This window comes from Coregonus clupeaformis, chromosome 12, assembly GCF_020615455.1.
Source record: "Coregonus clupeaformis isolate EN_2021a chromosome 12, ASM2061545v1, whole genome shotgun sequence".
NCBI classification, from domain to species: Eukaryota; Metazoa; Chordata; class Actinopteri; order Salmoniformes; family Salmonidae; genus Coregonus; species Coregonus clupeaformis.
In genome coordinates this window covers 56,043,171-56,066,253 of record NC_059203.1, presented here as the reverse complement: position 1 = coordinate 56,066,253, position 23,083 = coordinate 56,043,171, and the positions used below count along the sequence as shown (strand labels likewise).

The following is a 23,083-nucleotide window of genomic DNA, read 5'->3' as shown; positions in this document are numbered from 1 at the left end:
TGTGCAAACCTGGTCAAGACCTACAGGAAAGGTATGATCTCTGTAATTGCAAACAAAGGTTTCTGTACCAAATATTAAGTTCTGCTTTTCTGATGTATCAAATACTTATGTCATGCAATAAAATGCAAGTTAATTACTTAAAAATCATACAATGTGATTTTCTGGATTTTTGTTTTACATTCCGTCTCTCACAGTTGAAGTGTACCTATGATAAAAATTACAGACCTCTACATGCTTTGTAAGTAGGAAAACCTGCAAAATCGGCAGTGTATCAAATACTTGTTCTCCCCACTGTGTGCACACACCACTTTTGCGTTATTTATTTTGTATATATTTTTTTAACAAGTAATTTTTTTCACTTCACCAATTTGGACTATTTTGTGTATGTCCATTAAATGAAAACTATTTCAATTAAAGGTTGTAATGCAACAAAATAGGCCAAACGCCAAGGGGGATGAATACTTTTGCAAGGCACTGTACATTTACATAAGTATTCAGACCCTTTACTCAGTACTTTGTTGAAGCACCTTTGTCAGCGATTAGAGCCTAGAGTCTTCTTCGGTATGACGCTACAAGCTTGGCACAGCTGTATTTGGGGAGTTACTCCCATTCTTCTCTGCAGATCCTCTCAAGCTCTGTCAGGTTGGATGGGGAGCGTTGCTGCACAGCTATTTTCAGGTCTCTCCAGAGATGTTCGATCAGGTTTAAGTCCAGGCTCTGGCTGGGCCACACAAGGACATTCAGAGACTTGTCCCGAAGCCACTCCTGCATTGTCTTGGCTGTGTGCTTAGGGTCGTTGTCCTGTTGGAAGGTGAACCTTTGCCCCAGCCTGAGGTCCTGAGAGCTCTGGAGCAGGTTTTCATCAAGGATCTCTCTGTACTTTGCTCCGTTCATCTTTGCCTCTATCCTGACTAGTCTCCCAGTCCCTGCCGCTGAAAAACATCCCCACAGCATGAATCTGCCACCATCATGCTTAACACTTTTTTTGGTTACTACATGATTTCATGTGTTATTTTATAGTTTTGATGTCTTCACTATTATTCTGCAATGTAGAAAATAGTAAAACATATATATATAATCTGAAAGGAGTAGGTCAATCAATCAATCAAATTGTATTTATAAAGCCCTTTTTACATCAGCAGATGTCACAAAGTGCTATACAGAAACCCAGCCTAAAACCCCAAACAGCAGGCAATGCAGATGTAGAAGCAGGTGTGTCCAAACTTTTGACTGGTGCTGTAGGCTGTAATGTCATTGATCAACGTCTCAACCAAATATTACCCAATTATCCACGTGGGATCTTTCTTTCCAGTGTTTTTAAACAGCCCCTCATTTGATTTATGGAATGTGATTATCCAAGGTGAGGTAGACATAATGCAATTTGGGAAAGTAACAGTAATACCGGTTTATTGCACTGTGTGGGAATTGCTTCAGGTTAGAGGTGATAATCTAATGAAGTTTCGATCCATAAACAGATTAGTCTCTCACAGCCTCTTTCCACATTAGGTTTTCCATTTCAGACAAATCAAAGAACCATATAGGCCTAGCTATAATCTCACCCTTTCCTATGGTCATAGACCAGGCATCCAGTGGAAAGAAAGAAGGTAATGTCCATGGATGATACTTTTGACCTATAGGTAATCATAGTGGTGCGTCGGTAAAATTAAAATCAAATAAAGTAAAAAATAACGAGGCTATGTGCGGGGGTACAGGTTAGTCGGGGTTATTGAGGTAATATGTACATGTAGGTAGGGGTAAAGTGACTATGCATAGATAATAGATAATAAACAGCGAGTAGCAGCAGCGTCAATGCAAATAGTCCGGGTAGCCATTTGATTAGCTGTTCAGCAGTCTTATGGCTTGGGGGTAGAAGCTGTTAAGAAGCCTTTTGGACCTAGACTTGCTGAAGCTAAGCCAGGAAAACAATCCATATTACAACCTATGTTGTGATATTTGCATTGTTGGCTCTTTACCCATTTGTTCATACGCCACCGTGATATACAATAAGGCCAAGACAACAAAAAGACAACAGTCACGCAGTGGTGGAATAAATTCAAACACACATACGGTTGTGTCATCACAAAACCGGAGAGCGACATCTGTCCGGTGAAGTCCACAAAACAAATATTGCATGTAACAAACAGTTACATGACCTACAACATGGTAAAGCAAGTTAATGTTTCTGACAGTTTACTAAACAACTACTGATTTAGAATCACTGAGAGTAACAGCAAGTCAAAACAGGAGCACTGCCTCCACTATTCCAGCACGATTTCAACTTAAACATCATCAAATCAACTAGGCTATATATGATTAGTCTCATACAGTGAAAACAAACTTAAAGATACCAAAAACAATTTAGTCCAATCAACATTGCTAAATATCATGTGGCTGTCCATCGTACTGATTTCTGCACCCACGCAAAAGTACAAAAAACATGTTGTTGACTCACCCTACTTGTAAACTAGATGAATGCCAATGCCATCTTTTCCTGTTGGCAAAACAGTCTATGACTGTCATACAGTAGTACACGCTTTTAGTTTTTAATGTCCTAGACTAGGCTACCTGGCTAAAATGCTTGCTAGCCTAACTTCCTTGCATGGGCAACAATGAACCAGCTAGCTAAGTAATTTTTTTCTGACAATGACATTTTGCTTTGATGTGATTTGATTGGTGTGATGTCAAATCCAAACTGGCCCTTGGGGGGTTCAACGCTGATTGGCTTAATATTTTTTTTATCAATACTCGCTGGCACTAATCAATCAAATGCTGCAGCGGCAACAACTCATACTCTTTTTGTCCAGACAGCATCAGATACATCATGGGCTATACAAATACTGAGACAGAGGGGCGCTGTTTCCCTCGCTCTGATTACTTCTCCGGCGAGGAAGATACAGCCAATTGCGAATTGAAGGAAAATTATAAAAACACAGAGAGTAGAACGATAAATTGTTTGAGATGTTTTTTTTTTTTATGCTTCCCTTGGCATCTACGAATACACGCCACTGAATAGACTGGGGTTGTCTATGTGCCTTTCGCTGCAAACAACAGATGGAGCGAGCTGTAAACACCTGTGACATTGAATGGTTCTGCTAACGGTGTTCTCACACGCAAGCCGCTGTGTGTCCAGCCCTTTCAACAAGCAACTGTGAGCAGCTTGATGGCCAAACTTTTCATGCATGGCTGCAGAAATGTTTGACTTTCAGTATACAGTGAACCCTAGGGAATGTCTTAATTTTTGTGTTCAGAGATGTATGAATACAGGTACAATGCCTTCAGAAAGTATTCACACCCCTTTACTTTTTCCACATTTTGTTGTATAACAGCCTGCATTTAAAATCGATTAAATTGATATTTTTTTGGGGTCACTGGCCTACACACAATACCCCATAATGTCAAAGTGGAATTATGTTTTTCTGAATTTTTACAAATTAATAAAAAATGTACAGCTGTAACGTCTTGTGTCAATAAGTATTCAACCCCTTTGTTATGGCAAGCCTAAATAAGTTCTGTAGTAAAAATTTGAATGACTACCTCATCTCTGTAACCCACACATACAATTATCTTTAAGGTCCCTCAGTCAAGCAGGGAATTTCAAACACAGATTCAAACACAAAGACCAGGGAGGTTTTCCAATGCCTCGCAAAGAAGGGCACCTATTGATAGATGGGTAAAAACAAAAACAAATTGACACTGAATATCCCTTTGATCATGGGGAAGTTATTAATTACACTCTGGATGGTGTATCAATACACCCAGTCACTACAAAGATACAGGCGTCCTTCCTAACTCAGTTGCCGGAGAGGACGGAAACTGCTCAGGAATTTCACCATGAGGCTAATGGTGACTTTAAAACAGTTACAGAGTTTAATGCCTGTGATAGGAGCAAACTGAGGATGGATCAACAACAATGTAGTTACTTCACAATACTAGCCTAATTGACAGAGTGAAAAGAAGGAAGCCTGTAAAAAATATACATTTTTCTAAACATGCATCCTCTTTGCAACAAGGCACTAAAATAATACTGCAAAAAATGTGGCAAAGCAATTAACTTTTTGTCCTGATTACAAAGTGTTATGTTCTTGGCAAATCCAATACAACACTTTACTGAGTACCACTCTCCACATTTTCAAGCATAGTGGTGGCTGCATCATGTTATGGGTATGTCTGTAATCGTTAAGGACTGGGGAGTTTTTCAGGATAAAAAATAAACATAATGGAGCTAAGCACAGGCAAAATCCTAGAGGAAAACCTGGTTCAGTCTGCTTTCAGCAGGACAATAACCTAAAACGCAATGCCAAAGATACACTGGAGTTGCTTGACAGAGCTTGAAGAATTTTGAAAAGAATAATGGGCAAGTATTGTACAATCCAGGTGTGCAAAGCTCTTAGAGACTTTTCCAGAAAGACTCACAGCTGTAATCGCTGCCAAAGGTGATTCTAACATGTATTAACTCAGGGGTGTGAATACTTACTGTATGTAAATTAGATATTGCTGTATTTCATTTTCAATACATTTGCAACAATTTCTAAATACATGTTTCACTTTGACATTATGGGGTATTGTGTGTGTACATGTGTAAAAAAATAAATATATATTTAATCAATTTTGAATTCAGGCTGTAACACAATAAAATGTGGAATAAGTCAAGGGGCTTATTCCACATGTACCATGAAGATATACCAGCATGAAGTCCTATTGACAATAGCTGTACAGAATAGTTTATTTCAACACTGAATTCAGCCTTTAGATGCTAAATCCATTAGTGTTAAACTGCAATATCAGCTAGGTCCATCCATATACTCTTTACATTTAAGTCATTTAGCAGATGCTCTTATCCAGAGCGACTTACAGTTAGTGAGTGCATACATTTTCATACTGGCCCCCTGTGGGAATCGAACCCACAACCCTGGCGTTGCAAACGCCATGCGCTACCAACTGAGCTACACGGGGCTGTACTCTTGCACTGTGCAGTAAGTTATGTTTTATTCAGTTAAATTGGCACAGCTGGTAAACCAGAGAAGATTAGGGGTGAGTTTCACCAACATGGATTAACTCTTAAAGTTGTTTAAATCAAGGTTTATCTATTAATCTTGTTGCACCTAACTTTAAACCTTCCTTAAATAAAGCAGATCCACAAATGACACAATCTCTATTACACTCCACACTGCCCTCTCCTATGTGGACAAGAGGAACACCTATGTGAGAATTCTGTTAATTGACTACAACTCAGCGTTCAACACCATAGTGCCCTCCAAGCTCATCACTAAGCTGAGGACCCTGGGACTAAACCACTGGCGTAGCACGCCCCCCTGCAAGGCGGGGGAGGCCACGAGAAAATGTGTAAAATAGCAGCAAATTAGCTCAGGGATTCTTGAAAGTCGGGACAATCCTTGTCCAGCAGGGAAACACAATTTTTATAGTTGAAAAAAAAGTTATTACATTATTTGAGCTTAAAATGTACATCATCATTGAGTTTGCTGACAACACGACGGTGGTAGGCCAGATCACTGACGATGATGAGACAGCCTATAGGGAGGAGGGTAGTGCGGGTAGTGCACTACAGAGGGTAGTGCGTACGGCCCAGTACATCACTGGGGCTGAGCTCCATGCCATCCAGGACTTCTATACCAGGCGGTGTCAAAGGAAGGCCCCAAAAAATTTCAAAGACACCAGCCACCCAAGTCATAGACTGTTCTCTCTGCGGTACCGATGCACCATATCTGGAACCAACAGGACCCTGAACAGCTTCTACCACCAAGCCATAAGACTGCTAAGTAGTTAGTTAAATAGTTAACCAAACAGCTACCCGGACTGTCTGCATTGGTCCTTTTTGCACTAACTTGAGCTCAATTTCGAGTCTCATAGCAAAGGGTCTGAATACTTATGCAAATTAGGTATTTCTGTTTAAATTTTTTATAAATTTGCAAAAATGTCAGAAAACCTGTTTTCACTTTGTCATTATGGGGTATTGTGTGTAGATTGATGAGATGTTTTATTTTATTTAATCCATTTTAGAAGAAGGCTGTAACGTAAAAAAAAATATTGAAAAAGTCAAGGGGTCTGAATACTTTCTGAATGCACTGTATCTACCTCAATTACCTTGTATCCCTGCACAATGCACATCGACTCGGTACTGGTACCCCCATGTACAGTGGCTTGCGAAAGTATTCACCCCCTTGGCATTTTTCCTATTTTGTTTCCTTACAACCTGGAATTAAAATGGATTTTTTGGGGGTTTGTATCATTTGATTTACACAACATGCCTACCACTTTGAAGATGAAAAATAAGTTTTCTTGTGAAACAAACAAGAAATAAGACAAAAAAACAGAAAACTTGAGCGTGCTTAACTATTCACCCCCCCTCCCCCCAAAGTCAATACTTTGTAGAGCCACCTTTGCAGCAATTAAAGCTGCAAGTCTCTTGGGGTATGTCTCTATAAATTTGGCATATCTAGCCACAGGGATTTTTGCCCATTCTTCAAGGCAAAACTGTTCCAGCTCCTTCAAGTTGGATGGGTTCCGCTGGTGTACAGCAATCTTTAAGTCATCCCACAGATTCTCAATTGGATTGAGGTCTGGGCTTTGACTAGCCCATTCCAAGACATTTAAATGTTTCCCCTTAAACCACTTGAGTGTTGTTTAGCAGTATGCTTACGGTCATTGTTCTGCTGGAAGGTGAACCTCCGTCCCAGTCTCAAATCTCTGGAAGACTGAAACAGGTTTCCCTCAAGAATTTCCCTGTATTTAGTGGCATCCATCATTCCTTCAATTCTGACCAGTTTCCCAGTCCCTGCCGATGAAAAACATCCCCACAGCATGATGCTGCCACCACCATGCTTCACTGTGGGGATGGTGTTCTCGGGGTGATGAGAGGTGTTGGGTTTGCGCCAGACATAGCATTTTCCTTGAAAAGCTCAATTTTAGTCTCATCTGACCAGAGTACCTTCTTCCATATGTTTGGGGAGTCTCCCACATGCCTTTTGGCAAACACCAAATGTGTTTGCTTATTTCTTTCTTTAAGCAATGGCTTTTTTCTGGCCACTCTTCCGTAAAGCCCAGCTCTGTGGAGTGTACGGCTTAAAGTGGTCCTATGGACAGATACTCCAATCTCCGCTGTGGAGCTTTGCAGCTCCTTCAGGGTTATTGTTGGTGTCTTTGTTGCCTCTCTGATTAATGCCCTTCTTGCCTGGTCCGTGAGTTTTGGTAGGCTTGTTTGTTGTGGTGCCATATTCTTTCCATTTTTTAATAATGGATTTAATGGTGCTCCGTGGGATGTTCAAAGTTTCTGATATTTTTTTATAACCCGACCCTGATCTGTACCTCTCCACAACTTTGTCCCTGACCTGTTTGGAGAGCTCCTTGGTCGTCATGGTGCTGCTTGCTTAGTGGTATTGCAGACTCTGAGGCCTTTCAGAACAGGTGTATATACAGTGGGGAGAACAAGTATTTGATACACTGCTGATTTTGCAGGTTTTCCTACTTACAAAGCATGGAGAGGTCTGTAATTTTTATCATAGGTACACTTCAACTGTGAGAGACGGAATCTAAAAAATCCAGAAAATCACATTATATGATTTTTAAGTAATTAATGTGCATTTTATTGCATGACATAAGTATTTGATACATCAGATAAGCAGAACTTAATATTTGGTACAGAAACCTTTGTTTGCAATTACAGAGATCATACATTTCCTGTAGGTCTTGACCAGGTTTGCACACACTGCAGCAGGGATTTTGGCCCACTCCTCCATACAGACCTTCTCCAGATCCTTCAGGTTTCGGGGCTGTCGCTGGGCAATACGGACTTTCAGCTCCCTCCAAAGATTTTCTATTGGGTTCAGGTCTGGAGACTGGCTAGATCACTCCAGGACATTGAGATGCTTCTTACGGAGCCACTCCTTAGTTGCCCTGGCTGTGTGTTTCGGGTCGTTGTCATGCTGGAAGACCCAGCCACGACCCATCTTCAATGCTCTTACTGAGGGAAGAACGTTGTTGGCCAAGATCTCGCGATACATGGCCCCATCCATCTTCCCATCAATACGGTGCAGTCGTACTGTCCCCTCTGCAGAAAAGCATCCCCAAAGAATGATGTTTCCACCTCCATGCTTCACGGTTGGGATGGTGTTCTTGGGGTTGTACTCATCCTTCTTCTTCCTCCAAACACAGCGAGTGGAGTTTAGACCAAAAAGCTCTATTTTTGTCTCATCAGACCACATGACCTTCTCCCATTCCTCCTCTGGATCATCCAGATGGTCATTGGCAAACTTCAGACGGGCCTGGACATGCGCTGGCTTGAGCAGGGGGACCTTGCGTGCGCTGCAGGATTTTAATCCATGACGGCGTAGTGTGTTACTAATGGTTTTCTTTGAGACTGTGGTCCCAGCTCTCTTCAGGTCATTGACCAGGTCCTGCCATGTAGTTCTGGACTGATCCCTCACCTTCCTCATGATCATTGATGCCCCACGAGGTGAGATCTTGCATGGAGCCCCAGACCGAGGGTGATTGACCGTCATCTTGAACTTCTTCCATTTTCTAATAATTGGGCCAACAGTTGTTGCCTTCTCACCAAGCTGCTTGCCTATTGTCCTGTAGCCCATCCCAGCCTTGTGCAGGTCTACAATTTTATCCCTGATGTCCTTACACATCTCTCTGGTCTTGGCCATTGTGGAGAGGTTGGAGTCTGTTTGAATGAGTGTGTGGACAGGTGTCTTTTATACAGGTAACGAGTTCAAACAGGTGCAGTTAATACAGGTAATGAGTGGAGAGCAGGATTCTTCTCACAGTTGAAGTGTACCTATGATAAAAAATTACAGACCTCTACATGCTTTGTAAGTAGGAAAACCTGCAAAATCGGCAGTGTATCAAATACTTGTTCTCCCCACTGTATACTGAGATCATGTGACAGATCATGTGACACTTAGATTGCACACAGGTGCACTTTATTTAACTAATTATGTGACTTCTGAAGGTAATTGGTTGCACCAGATCTTATTTAGGGGCTTCATAGCAAAGGGGGTGAACACATCTACACGCACCACTTTTCCGTAATTAATTATTTAGAATTTTTTGAAACAAGTTATTTTTTTCATTTCACTTCACCAATTTGGACTATTTTGAAATCCAAATAAAAATCCATTTAAATTACAGGTTGTAATGCAACAAAATAGGAAAACCGCCAACGGGGATGAATACTTTTGCAAGGCACTGTAAATAGCCAAGTTTCACAGGACGCCGACGGAACCGCGATGCTTTCCAGGGCTTGGGCCCCTCTCTCGGGGTGAACCCATTCCAGGGCGCCCTGCCCATCACAAAGAAAAGAGAACTCTCCCCGGGGCTCCCGCCAGCTTCTCCGGGATCGGTCGCGTTACCGCACTGGACGCCTCGCGGCGCCCGTCTCCGCCACTCTGGATTCGGGGATCTGAACCCGACTCCCTTTCGATCGGCCATCGCCCCTCCCTTCCGAACGACGTTCGCCCATCTCTTAGGACTGACTGACCCATGTTCAACTGCTGTTCACATGGAACCCTTCTCCACTTCGGCCTTCAAAATTCTCGTTTGAATATTTGCTACTACCACCAAGATCTGCAAAGTTGTCATTACTCATTGTGTATTTATTATTATTATTACTTTTCTATGATTTCTCTATTTTCTTTCTCTCTGCATTGTTGGGAAGGACCCGTAATAATTATTTCACTGTTAGTCTACACCTGTTGTTTGCAAAGAATGTGACAAATAAAATTGACTTTAAACCAAGATCAAATGTAATCGTGTTGCTCTATTGTTTTAAAATCAAATTTAAACTTAGATTAGGGATTAATGCTAAACTGCCACTGGAGGAGGTTTAAATTGATCAAATGTCAGTGTATGTGCTGTATTCTGGGTGTGATTAAAATTTTTAGCTCCTGTGGCTACCGTATTTGTAAAAGTCACCTAGCCAACTAACTAATTTGACCATAAAATGCCATTAGTTGTATCTTTTAGCTTGAGGTACAACCTCACTTTGCTAGCTAGCTGGGAAGCTAGCAATGACCAGTGGGAATTTGTTTCCCTAGAATTATAATTAGAACATATTGCTATGAATCCATTATGACAAGTGTAACTAATCATAGTCTAAAGATTTAACCTCAGATGAACTAATCCAGGTTTAAAATTAAGTGGTTCTACACATCTCTGATTAAGGTCTAATCTAAGATTTATTTAAACCAAGTTGGTGCAACCCTGTAGCTTTTATACAGGCTGAGTCTATACACTTGGAAAGTTACACACATATTTTGGTTTAAAGACCATTTTGAATTTAATTAAGCCAAACTTGACACACTATGCAATTCATGTGCTTTCTTAAGATTCAACTACACAGATTAAATTACAAGTGCTGTTCTTGTGGGTATTGCCAGGTGCATATAAAAATTGTTGGTGTATAATTTGGAAGAGGGCTTTCAGCTTAAAATCACTACACTTGAAATGTCAGTTTACAGACAGAGATTCATAGACAGTCTGAAGTAGGTAGCCTACATCATGGGTAATGTAATTTGTTGCCTTTTAAAATCCAAAATAATATGTCATAGGCTAAAAAGCATATTGTCGGTGGCATTTGAATATAAATGATCAAATAACATTTATTTTAGACATTTCCCCCCTACAATAATTACAAACCAATATGATGAGCATGCAGATATTTTTACAAACATCGAATGATAGTCCTGATGACAGGTACAGGACTATCATTCGATATTTGTAAAAATGTATATGCTAATAGACTTTTAAGATTAAGTTAAAACAAAAACAAACAAAGGACAACCTCACCTCAAGATGATTTTGTTCTTCTTTGCAGTTTTTTTTGGTCCCGAAATAACTCACTATAGTCTATCCCATGTTAAGTTTGAGATGCTGTCACTGGCTGAATCTTTATAAATGTCTGTCTAAACTCATGCTTTTGGTCTACTGCCTATAATATGACGTTTTTGTTCTTTTGATAGGCATTGGCATAATTCAATTCAGCATTTTCTCCACTTCAGTTAAGGTGTTGTTACTGTAACAGCACTCGTACTGTATCTCATCTTCTCTTACGTTCGTGATTGCATGCCATCGTCACACATAAAGGTCCATCGGCATTTCACGGTACTTTCCGCTAGGGATCGTGTGGATGTTATCTCGCGACGAGTAACCGCAAATCTCTCTCCAAAGACCCATCACCCTCCTCGCGCTTGTCTTGAGGTATGGTAGTGCAATCCGGAATCCTTGGGACGTCCCTACCGTGAACCCTAACCTTAACCCCTACCCTAACCACAACCACAACCCTTATCTAACCATAACCATAACCCTTACCTTAACCCTTTTACATTTCGGTTAAGGTAAGTGTTACAATTGTCAGTCAGACATAATTGATGTGAAAAATAAATAAACATTTTAGCTCCTCCTGAGGATGATGTCATGCACAATTACCATACAGTAGCCTAATCTTTTCAATGATTTTATTTGGACCTTTTTGAAGTGCTGCACTTATCACTCAAACTTCAATTGTTTGTATTGAACACACAATTCCAAATAACAATCTTCAAGATTGAAATGCATTGCTTTAGAACATTTAAGCTATACTTATTAATGTGTGCATAGCCTACCATCATAAAGTGGACCCCCAACATGTACAACAAATGTCCAACAATGAAGCAAATGCATGACATTTTCACATGCAAATAGGCCCTATAATTGATTTGATACATCTTTAGTTCTCAATTAGTGATTTTCCATGAGAGCAAGTTGAGCGATGCTACTTTTTAAAACCATTTCAAATTATTGTTTGGGTAGTGATATGGTACAATGTTGTAGGCCTATTGATATCATCAAGGGATATACTTCATTATTTGAAATTGCTATAATAATTGCAAACTGACTTTAAATTGTGTGAAAGATTTTATAGTCTATTACATGCACAGTGACTGTAAACAATACATCTATTTGTTGCTAATTAGTAGGCAATCTAATGCACTGTTCTTGCTAACATGCTGTGGGAAGACTCACTGGGCACACACTGGTTGAATCAACATCATTTCGTTGAATTGACGTCTGTGCCCACTGCCCAGTGGGGAATGTCTTGACGCTGACAATGCATCATTCCAGTAATCCTCATTTGACTCATTTGTGAATTATCAACATTTAATAGCAACACTATTATATCTTGATGATGGAATGTAACTGACAATAGCACAGCATGGTGCAGCACAGAGGGGTGTCAAACACACCCCTGTCCTTGAGGGCCACAGATCTGCGTGGATGCTTTAAAAGTGTGTCCCATTTACACACAGACTCATTTGTAAATCACGATCCAATTAAAATGCAATTAATAAAGTACCATATAACAACATGTTATATGTTGTTACTCATGTGATTACAACCTTACCGGACAGGTATAAGAGCAACTGAATTAAAGTTGTATCACTATACACTAGGCTTATGTCTAGGTATCTGGACCCAGATTAAGCCTAAAAAGCACATTCAATTGAGGTTTTCCATTGAGCATGTTTTTATTACATGAGTAAACTTCATCTGGGTCCAGGAAACTGGCCCTATATACTGTATAGTGGCCCTTGAGTACTGGAATTGAGCACTGTTTCATTTCTTTGACAATGCCGCCATCTGGTGTCCAACAGCCTTACCTGACTAAATATGGTATTTCTACTGCACGAACAATTTGTTCAATGCAATCTATGTGAAGATAGACATGTTCCCAGAAGCATTATCAAACGAGAGCGTCTTAAGACCTGACTAGTCATTGGAGTGCGCTCTGATTTCTAAAGTAATTGCAATGTATTAACATTAGCTCAGTAGCTCAGCTGGTAGAGCACGGCGCTTGTAACGCCAAGGTAGTGGGTTCGATCCCCGGGACCACCCATACACAAAAAAAAATAATTATGCACGCATGACTGTAAGTCGCTTTGGATAAAAGCGTCTGCTAAATGGCATATTATTATTATTAATCCCAAAAATGTTCTGTATACAGAAACTCTATCTGGTATCATATTCCACATGAATATGAAACTCAAGACATTGTGTACTGTGCTGAATATTAGAATGAGTATTTAATATCTGGCTTTATTTCCAAGATATTGGGTGTGTTAGTAAATTCACTCTTGCTATCTACTCCGATTTCAGAGCACTCTCATCTGAGTGTGCCAGAGCGCAGAATAACTGATTCATTTACAAACGAGCAACACCCGCTGAACATGAACTTCAGCAAAAAAAGTAATTCAACTGTTGCCAGCAGCACAGTTACAGTCACTAACGCTCTAGATAACATGAAAACAGCCTAACCAGCTCTGCTAGGGCGAGTAAAATGGTCAGAGTGAGGTATTCTATCATTTGTGTCTGGAAGTAGCTAGCAAGCTAGCCAACTTTAGCCAGTTAGCTTGGGTGCTTGACTGCCGTTGTGAGATCAGAACGCTCGGATCAACCCTACTCCTCTGCCAGAGCGTCCAGTGTGCGCTCTGAACACCCCGAGAGCGAAATGTTCTGAATTTACGAACAGACAATCTGACAACGCTCTGAATTTACGAACGCCCAGAGTGCACTCTGAGCGCAGTCTGGTACTCCAGATTGAATTGAGGAAAAAATACTATTTTCAATCAACTTTAAAAAATTGTCAAGAGTTTTTATTACAATTTTATCCCAAAATATCATCAGATAATTACAAAACATTTTTGTTTGTTAAATCAGGGATTCTTGAAAGACAGAACAAATATCTTCACAATATCTTTCTTAATTTTAACAAAATTTGAAATAAATATTTTTATAGACCAAAGTATCAACCTTCTTATTACACCTAACTGGATTTATGTAAACTCCATCAGACACCTTAAAAGGCATTTCATTTTTACATGTATTGTCCAACAAGTGTTTAAAGGCCTTGATTGTTTAATTCTAACATTAAATTATTCAAATATTTTATATAAAATAAAAGTTCAAAGCAAACATTTGAAACATATGGAAAATTATTAATTTGACAATCCCCAATCAAAACATTACCATTCTATCAGATCTTTCAGCAACAGGTAATGTTTTAAGGAGTTGACAAAAAGGCCATATTTTTCTTCTTCATTCAAGTGATGTACAGAGTGGGAAATGTGTTTTTCGACTGTTGCTTTATGACTCTAAAACCTAATTAAAATGAACATATTTTAACCAAAATTCATATTCTGTCTTAATCTATAATCGAGATGGAGTGAACAGGTTATGGTTGTGATCATGGTAATTTCAATATTGTTTGTTTAAATCTATCAAAAGTAGAGACATTTCCAGACCATGAGTGATTTGGTTGCACTACAGGTAATCAGGAAATGATATACAGTGAGGGAAAAAAGTATTTGATCCCCTGCTGATTTTGTACGTTTGCCCACTGACAAAGACATGATCAGTCTATAATTTTAATGGTAGGTTTATTTGAACAGTGAGAGACAGAATACCAACAAAAAAATCCAGAAAAACACATGTCAAAAATGTTATAAATTGATTTGCATTTTAATAAGGGAAATAAGTATTTGATCCCCTCTAAATCAGAAAGATTTCTGGCTCCCAGGTGTCTTTTATACAGGTAACGAGCTGAGATTAGGAGCACACTCTTAAAGGGAGTGCTCCTAATCTCAGCTTGTTACCTGTATAAAAGACACCTGTCCACAGAAGCAATCAATCAGATTCCAAACTCTCCACCATGGCCAAGACCAAAGAGCTCTCCAAGGATGTCAGGGACAAGATTGTAGACCTACACAAGGCTGGAATGGGCTACAAGACCATCACCAAGCAGCTTGATGAGAAGGTGACAACAGTTGGTGTGATTATTCGCAAATGGATGAAACACAAAATAACTGTAAATCTCCCTCGGCCTGAGGCTCCATCCAAGATCTCACCTCGTGGATTTGCAATGATCATGAGAACGGTGAGGAATCAGCCCAGAACTACACGGGAGGATCTTGTCAATGATCTGAAGGCAGCTGGGACCATAGTCACCATAAAAACACACTACGCCGTGAAGGACTGAAATCCTGCAGCGCCCGCAAGGTCCCCCTGCTCAAGAATGCACATATACAGGGCTGTCTGAAGTTTGCCAATGAACATCTGAATGATTCAGAAGAGAACTGGGTGAAAGTGTTGTGGTCAGATGAGACCAAAATCGAGCTCTTTGGCATCAACTCAACTCGCTGTGTTTGGAGGAGGAGGAATGCTGCCTATGACCCCAAGAACACCATCCCCACCGTCAAACATGGAGGTGGAAACATTATGCTTTGGGGGTGTTTTTCTGCTAAGGGGACAGGACAACTTCACCGCATCAAAGGTACAATGGACGGGGCCATGTACCGTCAAATCTTGGATGAGAACCTCCTTCCCTCAGCCAGGGCATTGAAAATGGGTCGTGGATGGGTATTCCAGCATGACAATGACCCAAAACACACGGCCAAGGCAACAAAGGAGTGGCTCAAGAAGAAGCACATTAAGGTCCTGGAGTGGCCTAGCCAGTCTCCAGACCTTAATCCCATAGAACATCTGTGGAGGGAGCTGAAGGTTCGAGTTGCCAAACGTCAGCCTTGAAACCTGAATGACTTGGAGAAGATCTGCAAAGAGGAGTGGGACAAAATCCCTCCTGAGATGTGTGCAAACCTGGTGGCCAACTACAAGAAACGTCTGACCTCTGTAATGGCCAACAAGGGTTTTGCCACCAAGTACTAAGTCATGTTTTGCAGAGGGGTCAAATACTTATTTCCCTCATTAAAATGCAAATCAAATTATAACATTTTTGACATGCGTTTTTCTGGATTATTTTGTTGTTATTCTGTCTGTTCAAATAAACCTACCATTAAAATTATAGACTGATCATGTCTTTGTCAGTGGGCAAACGTACAAAATCAGCAGGGGATCAAATACTTTTTTCCCCTCACTGTAGCAGTATGAGTCTGAAGTAACAGCTTTAGTGGCAACATTGTTCTGAAGTAAGCATGTACTGTATCAGAGTTAAGCTATTGTATGAATATGTAACAAATTTAGGGGGTAGCCCAACCGGGACTTGAACCTAGTTCCTTGAACCTGTCAGTCTAAAATTGTCAGTGTAACACTTTAGCCATTACACCAAAAGGCTCAAAAGGTTGCAAGGTGTTGTACCAATGTAATTTCAATATTGTAGCGAATTCAGGTGGTAGCCCCAACTACGACTCAAACTCAGGTCCAGCGACTGTCAACCCAACACCTTCCGCCAAGAGATCCAAACCCCTTGATGAGGTCAGTAGATGTTGGGCTAAGGTCGCTACAATATTGAGTTTGTAACAGAAAATAACAGAGGAGACTAGTTAGCAATTAGTGCTCACAAAGACCAAGGTGCAAGCACGGAATTAGAATGAGATTATATTTCTATGGTTGCAACACAGTGATGATATCAGTGGGTCCAGTGATGACCCCAGATGAGGTCGATGAAAATGCAGGTCCTGTGCAGATCAACACTTCAATACACAGTTGTCACATCCAGCCCACCCTGATGCAAATTATATGATTATGAACAGGTTACAATTTACCCTACCGCTTTTTTGAATTCACCTGAACTTCAGTGGGCTTTATCTGGATATCATATTGTTTGCATGAATAGTAAACTCTGATATACTTGGCAAATTTCTGATCTCTTGAACCGTAAATCAGTGGGCTTAAGAGACATGGCATTTTGAGAATAGAATGATTGTTTGCTTATTTGGGAAGAGAGACAAGAGAATCGTATTGGTTAGGGGGTGAGATACGCCAGCATGCAGAGCAGAAGCTGAACCCCATGTAACAATATTGTATTACGAGCCTTTCGAGCCGATGCTGGGTCTGTTACGGCAGCTTTTGCAGCAAAAAGGACCTTAAAATAAGTAACGAATCAGAAATCAGAAATACAAATGACAGGTTAACAATATGTACCGCCGTGGATGTAGCCTTATGATATGGGGAACCATAAACAGCATCGTTATAACATATAACAGCTGTGGAAAAAATTATGAATGGTTTAGTAGCTAGCCCAATGATGACGTCACTGAGTGCAGGGATGACTGATACACTTCAGATGAGGCAGATGAGGATGTAGGTCCTACGCACTGTACAGAACTGAGTATGATGCAGGGGCTTACAGACAGCACAGTAGCGCTCTATGGCCATGCCTGCTAAGTTCAATGGACTGTTTCTGTTGGTTGTGCTAGTGATTACAAGCGCCATACAGCACACAGACATATTCAGGCCATGTGGCAGCGCATATGTTATAACCTGTAGCATCACTGCAAAAGACAGCATAATCATGTCGTTGATCACCAGGTGAATGTATAGAATATACCTCGGGTCACTGTAGAAGATATGACTCTTGAAGAAAATATACACAAAGGTTCCATTGATGTATTTGATGATTACACCCAGGGCAAATGTTGTGAAGTTTTTCATGAAAGTGTCATTGAAGTTATCCATTGCTCTGCTGTTGTTCATTATTCAGTTGTTCATGAAAGCATTGTTGAATTGATTCCGGCCTTTGGTGAAATTCATTAATCATTCACTATTAAGAAGTATTTGGACTGTACCTGACAAAGAAAAACAAATATTATTCAGAGTTTCAGACAATCCCCATAAGAAGTGATATGATTACAGGGATAGCTTCAACTTGATATACTGTACAATGAAAAAGGTAACGAAGCGCCTTACTGTTTTTCTTGGGACTGAGCTGGCTATTTTTATATATTTTTATTTTTATTTTTATTTGAAAGGCTGTAAAACTTACCTCGCAATGCCTGCCTGTCTGACTAACCAGTAAGTTTGTGAGGCAAAGCTACTGGTTTATATAGACACCTTTTCACAGATCTAAGTGAGATTATGTAATCCATTGGGGAATGATGAGTCAGCAGAGCAGGAGGGGATGGTGCATGACCATTATGTCCAAAATATGTATTTTCAACAGCCCAACCCTGCCCCTTTGTTTGGTAAACTGAGAGATAGGGCAGGGGGAATAGGCTGAGGATAGACAGCTTAGAAGATTTGGCATGATAGTATTAAACCTATTTGAAATATTGGTAACACTTCCTATGAGTCCCCTTTTCATAATGCATTATAATTGCATGTATAATGCCTTATGAGCTATGCATAATGCACTAAAATGCATCTAACTGCACTCATAAAGCAGGCATTAGAATACCTTATGAAATGTGTTATAAAGTGTAATATAAAATATGAATTGCTCTTTAAGAAATTGTGTCCAGAGGTAATCTTCCATCATGTTTGGTGCACAAGACAGATTTAAGTGCGTGGGAGGTTGTGCAGTGGAATTAAAATATACCCCTTGATGAGCACATACAGTATAAAGCTGTATTTCCTAATGAGCAGTGAGGTATCACTGATTACTAGGGACACACATCAGTACAAAGTAGTTGAAATTGCTGGTTCCCCAACTTTCCATGGGGTTGGGGAACATACAAGGAAAGGATAATTGAAGTGGCGATGTCAATACCTGAGGATCACCCACTGAACAAGAAATTCATCCTCCTGCTATCTCCCTACTGAACATTTCACACAAGATTAATACTGTAGGGTAGTGATGGGTCGTATGTGAACAAACAGCTCTTTTTGAACGGCTCCTTTTGGTGGACGTTGGGAATCGAAACATCTTGTTCGTTCATTTGGCTCCCAAATCAGAGAATGTATATAATATACCCCAGGAACCCTGTAGAAGATATTACTTTTGAAGAAAGTATACACAAAAGTTATATTAATGTAGTTGATGATTATGCCTACAGGTCAAATGTTGTGAAGTTTTTGATGAAGGCTTAAATTAAGTGATCCACTCGGCTGTTGTTCATCATTCACTGTCTTTTTGATGTTGTTATATGATCCACTAGGTGAAAAAGAAAACCAAAACAGAATTGTTACATATTTCCAATAGTCTAATTTCAGGGCTGGAAAGTGTCATACAAATTGACATTTTAGTTAACGTTCCTTTTAATCCTCAATAATTTGGCATTAAGCATCAGTGCAGCGTTTATATATCTTCCTAACACTTTTTTAGCATTGTCATCAAATCACATGAACTATGTGATATTGCATAGCATTGTGCATTGATAAGAACAAAGTGTAGCTACTACAACACAGAAAAGTCTGTTCTGAACGGCATTTTCTTTGTTCTTGAGAAACAGAGAACTCTTATCTTTCAGTGTCCTGGAATAACACAGATGAGACAGAGCGTGCTACTTTATATAAAGAGTTACTGTCTTTATGTATGATATTATACTCCAATATAACACTAGAGACAGGAAAGGGGAAGATAAAAACATGTTAATTAATCAGCAGTAAAATAGTGATATAATTATCTGACCCTTTAAAACATTTTACAAAATGTTGATGCTTGTGTGGTTTAATCTGATTTGTTATACAGACATCACATACATACACATGTAGGTCCTGGTTGTTGGTAAACTGTACATAAAGAAACAACCTGCACACAATAAGCTGCCTTTAATAGTGGCTTGTTGTCACTAGGAAGGATTACAGTGGTCTTGTTTCTTTATGGATGAATCTCATGACATTGTTCCATGACATTGTTCCATGGTATTGAACCAAACTTGATTAATTGTATTTGTACAAACAATGGTAAAGGATTAGCATTATATTTCGAAGCATTACATTGTTTGTTAATAAAGACCCAATGACAATGGAAATGTAAAGAATGTTGTAGTAAACTTACATTTTAGGTTATGGTAGGGTAATACAGTTGGACTACACCAGGGCTGCCCAAAGCTGTTCTATTCAGCTTATCAACCAACTAATGATTAGAATCAGGTGTGCTAGATTTGGGTTGAAGAGAAAACCTACAGGACGGTAGCTTTCCAGGAACCGGGTTGGGCAGCCCTGTATTACACTCACAGGGGATGAACGTAAACATTTTCAAGAATCAAGGGGTACTTGATATGGCCATTGGACTGCAGGAAATATCTCTTAACATGCCTTTAAAAATATACTTCCGATTATCATGTTGATTTCGTGGACTGTCAGTCCTTGCATCTATAGGTCCGTCTATGAATTTGAGTGGTTACATGCACACGAACACACACACACACACACACACACACACACACTCACAGTTCATATTTTATTTACACCCTGTAGGAATGAGTAATTGAGTCATTGAACGTGTTTTTCCAGCAAACAGCATTATGTTACAGTATAAAAACATAATGACAATTTATGACATAATGTACAGTATTGTGAAGTGGCGCATATATGTCACTGACAAGGACCCCCACATTTGTTCATTTATTGCATTTTTTTCATCCATCACTACATGCAATACTTCATATTCTATCCATTCTCTCAGAATTCAAGCAAAATGTTCCTATCACCTGAACTTGAGATTCACTTTCATAGCCGGCCTCACTCTAGATCTATTGTTCCTGTGACACATCAGGTACCTGGCCCAGTATTTGCGGAACTGCTTGTCCCTGAAACCGTAGATCATGGGGCTGAGGAATCGTGGGATTATGTAGACCAGCAGGAAAAATATGTAACGGATCTCCAGGACAAACTGGGGGAAGAGAGCGATGAGGGCTGCTTGCAGAGAGGGGACTACAAAGGCCAGCATGCACAGCAGCAGCTGCACCCCGTGGAGTAGCACTGTATTCCTTGCCCTCTTTATGGACACCAGGTTTGTGGAGGCAGCGCGTGCTGTTAGCATGATCTTACAATAAGTGTAGAGCAGCGTGAGCGCCACGAAGGAGAAATAGATGCTGTCAAACACAGCGTTCTTGTAGTAGATGGAGCGGTCCCGGAAGACCAGGGATTGATCGCAGAAGATGGAGGTGCGGAAGAAATCCAGGGGCTCCTTGATGAGTGTGATCAGGAGGTCAGTGAGAGGCACGGCCACCGTTAAGAACAGGATGAACACGATGAGGACAATGGTGCGCGACACCGTGCACATGTGCCCGTAGTATAAGGGGAAACAGATGGAAAGGTAGCGCTCCACAGCCATACCGGCTAATATGAGAGGGGTGGAGCGTGTGGTCAGCACGGCAGTCATCACCAGCAGGCAGCACACGGAAGCATTGATCTTTATGAAAATGTAGCTGACCACGTACAGTGCCGTGACCAGGGTGAGCTGCAGGGCGTCATTTATGACCATGTAGATGAACATGATGTAGCGCGGGTCCTCATAGAAAAAGTTATGTTTGAGGAAGGTGTGCACCATGCTTCCGTTGATGAAGCTTAGGGCCATCCACACCAGCACGGCCACAATGTTCTTGGTCAAGGCGGCACTAAAGCTGTCTTTAGGATAGCCACCTCCTCCAACTGACATCTGGGATGTGAAGTTCATGTCCAACAGGCTGGCTGAAGAGTTCATTTCCTTAATGGAGAAATTGGAGCACATTTCAAACAAATTGCAGTCAACATTTTGTTGTCTAAGTCAACATGTTTGGTTGTCATTGTAAATAAGTTAACTTGTTCTCATCTGGTAAAAGTAAAGATGGAGAAAATAAATATAGTACCTTTCCCTTAAATGACACAAGAAGAAGCCTTGGTTTTTAGCAGTCCTTTGTTAAATGTGAGGCCACAACTTGCCTTAAAAGCAATAAAACTAGGAAGATTCTTGATTCAGTGTCTTCTTGATTCTTGAAAATGTTAGATGAGCATCAGATCTGGAAATAATTGCCACACCAATTATGCCATGTTAAGTAAAAGTAACTCTTCTACAAGAAACAACACACACAAATCCGTACAATGTTATGCTAATCCACATACTCACCTTTTAATGTTGTTAAATTGCATTCATTTTGTAAAAGCTCTGATATATAGCAAATACATAGTAAATAATGTGTCAACTCCTACATCATGATAATTAAAAAAGATAGTGAACTGACAAATCCCTATAGTCAGAAAGTACTGCCCTACAGTAGTACTATTCAGAACGTATTGCTCTATTAAAACGAACTTTCACTGGCATTGCATTGAAGCATCAAAGCATCAGCATGTAAAATAATGTGTTCACTTACCTCCTGTGTAACTTACATTTGACCAAACATCCCAGGTTCATGTCTGCCTTATAAAGTATGTGGGGGTTTGATAAGGATGTTGTGATGTAAGAGGTCATGCATTAATAAGTGTCAGGAGACCATGGATATCCACCGTGTATCAAGCTTATTATTTTTTACCCCATGCTGCAAAAATGTTCAATATGGTAAAGCATGGTGATCAAGGGACTTTCAATGACCTTCAGAGAAGAGAGCAGAAAGTATATGTTAAAGATAGGCTATGATGTGAAGTTGTTCATTAAGGAATCAAAACTAAAGGCACTACATCCATCCAAGACATCCCTAAATAATAGTACATTATTGGTAACTATATATAATAACATTGATGAATACCGGGAAGTCATTATACATGCTAAATCATGTTCACAAATTCTTATGAACGCATTATAAAATATTATAAGTGTTATACAAGTTTATGAATTGTAATCTTATAATGCTTATATATGTTTACAAAGAATGAAATAATAATGTGTAGTAGTATGGACACTATTTATAAATAGTTTATGTTATTATGAAGTGTAACTCTTTATAGTGCTGCTAATTCACCAGAATAAATAAAAAATGAAGTTATGCAATTCAGTTGACAATTGTCAGGTTGAAGATAATGAGCATAATTTTTGTCGCACGAAAGAGCACAGTTCTGTAAAAAAAAAAAAAAAACTACGTAGAACTCATTGCAATATGGAGCACAATTAAATGTTTAACTTTTCTTCAAAGATGTGCATTATAAGGGGACTATTATTTCAGCCTGCATGATGCATGATGCAGGTGATGCATACGATCAGTCCCGAGTTGAAGTATTTGGAACTCACATGGGATAATGCACCATCCCATCTATTTGAAATATTATGGTTAATTTGCACACTACTCACTGCCATTTGCTCATGCAAAATATCACCCTATGTATTTGATCCTCTCTAATGATCAGGAATGTCATAACAAAATTTGGGTTATTCCTTTAGTCCTCACTAATAGATTAGTGAACTAAAATGTAAAATGTAAAATGTAAGCCACCATGC

The 23,083-nt window shown here is 39.8% G+C and overlaps 1 protein-coding gene and 1 pseudogene across 1 annotated transcript; both read right to left on the bottom strand.

The window, feature by feature from the left end:
* Nucleotides 1-16,554: 16,554 nt before the first annotated feature.
* On the bottom strand, nucleotides 16,555-17,466 carry LOC123492074 (annotated as a pseudogene).
* Nucleotides 17,467-20,163: 2,697 nt separating this feature from the next.
* LOC123492098 (odorant receptor 131-2-like) lies at nucleotides 20,164-21,369 on the bottom strand. The gene has a single exon (XM_045224085.1). The coding sequence runs from the start codon at nucleotides 21,347-21,349 to the stop codon at nucleotides 20,378-20,380; it is 972 nt and encodes a 323-aa protein (XP_045080020.1). The 5' UTR covers nucleotides 21,350-21,369; the 3' UTR covers nucleotides 20,164-20,377.
* Nucleotides 21,370-23,083: the final 1,714 nt, after the last annotated feature.

Excerpts from the sequence above, each read along its gene's own strand:
- LOC123492098 (XM_045224085.1), bottom strand. The coding sequence starts at position 21,349 with ATGAACTTCACATCCCAGATGTCAGTTGGAGGAGGTGGCTATCCTAAA.